The following is a 6,655-nucleotide window of genomic DNA, read 5'->3' as shown; positions in this document are numbered from 1 at the left end:
CTATCTAAGCCTAACTGCTTAAGGCTGTGTTTTTTGATGGCTTTTTTTTCCTCATGAGTGCACCTTACATGTATGTGCCAACAAATACACATTTTTTTAAAAAATGAAATCTTGGTGCTGCTCATCTGTATGCAAACTGTGAGCTTACTTTAGACATCTAACACTGAAAAACTTGGTGAATAATCTGAAAATAAATACATTGTGAATCTGTTTTATGTACTTTATTTGACAATGGTACAAATTAAATTTACCAGTATAATAAAAGCTTGTTCTATTCATTTTTTCACTGATACAGAAGAACAAAAAAAACCAAACAACCAAACCCAACCCAAAACAACTCCTCCCCCCCAACAAAGAACCCAATGCTAAGATTTGGCTGAGTTGACAGTTCATTTCACATTATAAAAGGCAAACAACATCTGTGAGTCTTCACAATTCTAGTCGATACTGCAGAGAACAGAAATTACAGAAGACCAGTAAGTAAATGAAATGCAGTAAACTACCACTAGGAAAGTTGCATTTCTGGAACGATCATAGACCTCTTTGTATACTACTTATCACTACAGCACAATAATTAAAAGCTACTTTTCACTATTACAACAAAATTAAGCAGACTTTACATTGCCATTTTAAGATTTTGCCCTTTAAATCTTGCAAAAGTACTAGGAAGACTTCACTGAACAGAAACCAAATCCTTTAACACTGACAGAACGGGGTAAAAGAATCCTCCGTTCCCCCAAAGAAACCCAAAGACTCACACCCAGAATCAGCCCTGCTGTAAAGAACTTGTCACATTTTTCAACCACTTTTTGTTCAACTAACTTATTACAAAAAATGCTAAAATTATACACCATTTGTGCAGATGCAATTTGTGTACTAGGTGTTAGCTGTTATTGATTGCCCATAGATACCTTTGAACTGATACTGAGAATCAATTAAAAGCTGATGCAGATGAAACTAAATCGACTTTGCATGCCAGATTTGATTCCTCTCTGTGATCCAGGAAAATCACTGTCTTTTGTTCTTTCCTCCGTACCACAAAAAAGTTCTGTAACTGCAATGGAAAAGGTTTGTCCTGTCTATGTTGACACAACGTTTCCAGAACTACAAAGTCCCAATCTAACAAAAGCTGTTAATAATAGCTCTGTTTCTTACTACAGATGAAGCCAGCGAATTCAGAGACCGATAATAGTCCAGCCCTGTCAAATATCACTGTACCTTAAAATACTTTTTTTTATAATGCTTTACCCATTCGTTGCACATTTTAATTCTGTTGTCATAGCCACCAAAAAACAGAGATGAAAGGAACCAAAAAGCAAATACTCATTTGAAAGAATAGTTAAAAAAAAACAGTAAACCTGTTTTTTTGTAATATTACAAAATGTACACTCTGTAATAAATGTAGAACAGCTTGCTCTTATTAGGAATTGTAAATAAGACATTTTTAAAAAGTGAGGATTTTCTTGGGCACATTTTTGTAACAATGTACATGCAAAATATCAAAATAAAACTAAGTACTAAAGAGAGTATTAATAAGTAATATCCCATCCATTTCTTCTGGCTGCTTATATAAGTTTCATACATTCATGTTTCTTACGTTTCCAACTGCTGGGTTTTACCTTTCAGCTGCTTGCAGTGTTTCAGCAACTCTAGGCAAATTAATAAGAGGAAAAAAAGCCACATCAGAGATCATTTTCCACTATCTCAGCAGTAGCAGATACTGTAGGCAATGGTTTTAGGACTATCTGAGATTAAGGTGAGGTACTCTTCTGGGTTGCTTTCATAGCAGCTTCAGGAACATCTCAGAATACAGAGTAGCTTATATACAAATTTCAAAGGGGTTTTGTACAGGAGTCTAGAAGCCCGGCCAACAGTTTGTTGTAGCCCTTCTACGGTTTCACTAGGAACTGGGTAGGAAGAGGTGAGGAGAGGAGGGGGAAGGCAAGGAAGCATCTCAACATATAACTATCAAAAATATGCCTAGACCTCATATGACTAGATACATATATTTCAAAAAAAAAAATCAAAACATAAGCACTGAAGGGTAGGAGTGCATTTTTGTCTGCATGTTTCTGAAGAACTGGCCTAATTAACTGTAATAGCTTTTATGATTATTTTATCACAGCTAAACATTAGTATATAATCTTTAAGTTTTCTCAAAATGTACCTTGGAGAACTAGTAAGAAAGGAAAAAAAAAAGACATAAAAAGCCAAATTAAAAAAATTCAGAGGCTACAAACAAGGATGGCCAAGATGCAGTAATTACACCTTCTTCTCTCCTTGAACTCAGTACAATTCACTGAGTATTGTTTAACATCTAACCCCTTAAATTCATTGGCTTACATTTTATTTTTGTGATTGGCATAATTAGGAAAACCAAACTGAGCAATCATGATATTTGAATATTTTAAAGGCATGCCATCATAAATATTAACCAGTTTATTTACTCAGTCAGATCTCTGTAACAAATGCTCTGCTCGGTGCCACATTCCAGAATAGCCACTGTTAGTGTCTTTTTCTAAATTTCTTATATCAACAGGCTTCACAAACACTCCTGAAGGCTTTCCAGTATGCTTGGCTACCAGAAAATTCATGGCAATATCATCACAATTTTGAGTTTCATCTATTAAGGCGTAAACAGCTTCTGGCTGTCTTTGAAAGTCTTCTAAATACCCACTATGAAAAAATGCTGCACCAATAAGAACCATAGAATACTGATCTCCATTTCCAAATCCAGGGTTCTGCAATTCGAAGCTGCCATAACTGTATACACCTGAAGGAGTAGAAATGTGCTTTCTAGGAACAAATCCCACTATATGCTCTGGAAATTGCTGAAAGGAAAAAGAAATTCAAAAAATCACAATGAAGCCCACATTGTGATATGGGTTAAGTATTTTCATAAGACAGATTTATGCTTTTTTTAAATGAGAGGAGCACAAGATTATTGCCAGGAAAGAATGAAATTGTTGGCATGTGGTCCTTTGATCTGCATAAATGATGCAATTAAATACAGTTTTGCAAAACTGACACAATATGCCTCATTCCACATCACGTAGTGCCAAGAAACATCTATCCACAATTTGCAGCTGTATATTTGGCACTCAAAATAAGTTTACAGACAATTTCTCTTAGAGAGAAAACACCCACACACTTTTGTTTTGCAGCCTACTATCAATTTAAATAAATTCAGCAGTCAGCAACTTCAGTGTTCACGTACAAGAGTTACAAATTTTAAAGTTATAGATTACAGGTATAGCTACTATTGAAGAATATTTTTGCAATTTCTACTATTCAACGCTTCAATTCTTCTAAAATTTAGCTTTATAGCTAGAAAATCAATGGTAAAACATTATGATATAGTATTACTCTAATTAAAACCATTAATCTGAATTGTAACTCACAAATACTGCCTGCCAAGGTGCAAAACATTACCTGCCAAACAGAAAAGGCAAAAGCAAGGTCATGAGCACTGACTAGTGTATCATCATCCATCATTAAAACAGCTGAAGGGAGAAAAAAAAAACAGAAAAACTTTTAACTTATCAAAAGATTAAATACACGAGCACAGTATGCAGCACAGTATTTGACAAGTTAGCTGTGAAACTTCTATAACCATTAAGCTGAATTGCAGAACTGAATAGTAACTCCTTGAAAGTAGATTGAGAAAACATATTTAGATTTCAAAGCTAAAGCAAGGTTGCAGCTTTGTGGTAACTGGAAGCAAACCTCAGTTTTAGATTATTTGCCAGGCTGTAACAAAACTCAGCAACCTTTGATCATCTGTAGTACAGCTGGACAGATACGCGTCGGAAAACTTGGAGTGTTTGGCAAAGCAACTTAAAATTCTACTAATCTTGTGTAAAAATAGAACTAAAATAAAGAGTTAGATACCATTCTTTAGTGTATGAGATTTATATGGGATTCTTAGTATAAAATTTTACCCGTCTCCTCACTACTTGCAAGTTCTAAATAAGCAAGCTTAATAAATTGCACAGGCAACATTCAATATTATTAACTACAGAAGGAAGAATCTTTGCCTTAAATTTTAGGCAAAAGACTATCAGGAAGTAGAAAAGGAAAGCTATTCTTAGATCAGAACTCCGGACACATTAAAGCTTCTTAAATTTATAGTCGGAATAAATCCTATTACAGTAAATAAAACACTTGGGAAGCTGAAGTTGCTCATGCCTTCCTAGAAGTCATGGGTTTTGAGTAGCAAGGCATGTTAGGAAGGGGGCAGTAAATAGAATTACCTTTACTAATCATGAGTAAGGTCAGGTCTGTAATGCAACATATGGGTTTTTTTTCCACTTGAAACACACAGGGCTTATTGTTGTGCTTCTCCTGGAAAGAGCTTAGGAAGAATATTTAGATGAATAGCCAAAAGACTGGGGAAAACACTCTTAAAAAGGACGCATAATTTGAGATAGAAAACCAGACAGCTAGGAAGGGAAGTTTCTCCAAAGACCAGAACGTGCTTGAGAACTTAGTCTTAAAATCAATGGATTAAATCAAGTCTTTACCAGATGGCTTAAGTCCAAATTAATGCAGAGACTGAACAAATACATGCACTATGAATTTCAGCTTACACTATAAAGGGAAGAGAGGCTGAACTACCTATGTTTGCCTGACAAAGGAAACAGAGAACAGACACAGTTGCAAAAGCCCATGAACTGCATTCGACATCCCTCTTTTTTTCCTTACCTATGTTTGCCTGACAAAGGAAACAGAGAACAGACAGTTGCAAAAGCCCATGAACTGCATTTGACATCCCTCTTTTTCCTTACTCTTCATTGACAACCTCTAGCCTGCTGATGGTGGTGGTGTGCATCTGATATCATAACATAGGTTTCTCCTGTATTATCCACATTCTATTAAGTGGCCCAACAGATCCATGGATTTATTACATAGTATAACTCAAACCATCTCTCTTTTAGCGTTAACTCAAACCATCTCTCTTTTAGCGTTCAGATTTTAAATGTGAAAATAATATTAGTAGTAGCGATATGAACTGTTGATTACCTTTTGTTTCCAGCTCAGGGAAATTCTGGAGTCTGTTCCTCATGCGATTTACCGTTTGAACTTTAAAGACAACAGGGACAGGATGAGGCCCCAAGGAATTCCACATTTCCTCTGGTATCTTCTCACCAACGTTGTTCCACACGACGATTACTTTATGTAGATGGGGGATGGCTTGATAATGATTTAAAAGCTTTAGCAGTAAGTCAGTTCTATTATATGTCTGCATAATAAGAGTAAACGAATCCAAGGCAGACTGACTCTGGGTTTTTGGTTCCCTTCTCAAATTGGGCATTTTGTCATCTTTGATATTGGGAAGCAAAGCCGTTAAAGCACCCGCCACAAGAAGTAAGACAATGATCACCACAGAAGTGAAGTGTAGTAGGCGGATTCCCATAACTCTTCCTGGAAGCTTACAGAAGTGAAGATACCTTTAAAACAAGTAACAGGAAAGGAAAAGTCATTAATCCCATGTATAGCTATCTCCCTTACTTGAGCAAAACTCCCACAATATTAAGTAGACTTCTGTTCAAGTAAATAAATGAGGAGGATTTTAGGACTTGGGCCAATTACTTTCAACTATCAAGCCAGGTACTTCTTGTACTCAGTTTCTATGTTTACTTGCTGGTCACTTTTTTTTGGTTAACTTTGAATTTCCTTGTTCTGTGAAAATGAATCTAGAGTAATTCTTTAACTCTAGATTGTTCCTCATCTCTTATTTTCTCAGTACTGCATTTTTGATTGAACATTTACATACCTCACCAAACCCATCCAGCTGAAATTAGAAAGCAAATTTGTACAGAGATGCAGTATTTTCAGCATTGCAGGAGCTCTGCCTTAGCTGGGAAACAAAAGGGAGAGAAGGTGCCTCCTCAAGAGCTCTGGCAGAAAGGAGGAAGTTAAATGCTCTTTCTTTTTCCGTTGCTCAGGCACCATACACAGAAGGAACAATCTTTATCACCGATTTGCTGGACATTTTGTCAATAGTTTGTATATCTGCTCAATAATGGTTATTAATGTGGAAAATATGATTCTGATCATACTACCTGAGGCTATTAACACAGGTGGAGCAAAAGAAATATGCCAAATGGAGTCATGTAGGAATGCAACAACATCAGTAACAGCTGGTCTGCTAAATCTAGAACCCAGGAGAAACTGGAAATGTCAGATGCTAGGTGCTATGTATCAGCTAACTGGGGGAGCAGCTTTAGTATAAAGCAGGGGTTTCTGGATCCTGCTGATTCTGGAATTAAACAGAAGCTCTTAAAAAGCGGCTCCTACAAAGGTAGCCCCGACATTCATGCCTCTTAGGTAGCAGTCCCAGTTCTCCAGGCATTTATAAACTGTAATCTCGGCAGGATCCAGCAGCCACTGCATTCCCTAGTTTGCACCTCAAATGTGTCATCCACACCTGTTCTTCCTCCTTTGCTCGCAAGACTAGCATGAATTGAATAAAAGATGAACATTCTCCGCTTAGAATCATAGAATCATTAAGGTTGGAAAAAAACCTCTAAGATCATCGAGTCCAACCATCGACCCAACACCACCATGCCCACTAAACCATGTCCCTAAGCGCCTCATCTACACGTCTTTTAAATACTTCCAGGGATGGGGACTCCACCACGTCCCTGGGCAG

General features: G+C 36.7%; 1 protein-coding gene across 3 annotated transcripts in view; it reads right to left on the bottom strand.

The window, feature by feature from the left end:
• Nucleotides 1-207: 207 nt before the first annotated feature.
• EXTL2 (exostosin like glycosyltransferase 2) overlaps nucleotides 208-6,655 on the bottom strand; it is a 9,233-nt gene continuing 2,785 nt past the window's right edge. For 2 of the 3 annotated variants that reach the window (XM_009283206.1, XM_019473109.1), the window contains exons 3-5: nucleotides 5,023-5,450; nucleotides 3,433-3,503; nucleotides 208-2,831 (exon numbers count right to left, since the gene is read on the bottom strand). In XM_009283206.1, coding sequence (XP_009281481.1) covers nucleotides 2,448-2,831; nucleotides 3,433-3,503; nucleotides 5,023-5,450 — 883 coding nt within the window. In that variant the 3' untranslated portion in view covers nucleotides 208-2,447. Of the gene's footprint in view, nucleotides 2,832-3,432; nucleotides 3,504-4,253; nucleotides 4,355-5,022; nucleotides 5,451-6,655 lie in introns of all 3 variants that reach the window. The other variant, XR_657773.1, reaches the window with a different exon arrangement.

The sequence above is a fragment of the Aptenodytes forsteri genome, unplaced genomic scaffold, assembly GCF_000699145.1.
Source record: "Aptenodytes forsteri isolate BGI_AS27 unplaced genomic scaffold, ASM69914v1 Scaffold181, whole genome shotgun sequence".
In the NCBI taxonomy this organism is placed as follows: domain Eukaryota; kingdom Metazoa; phylum Chordata; class Aves; order Sphenisciformes; family Spheniscidae; genus Aptenodytes; species Aptenodytes forsteri.
The sequence above is the reverse complement of the archived record's forward strand: the minus strand, read 5'-3'. Positions and strand labels throughout refer to the sequence as shown.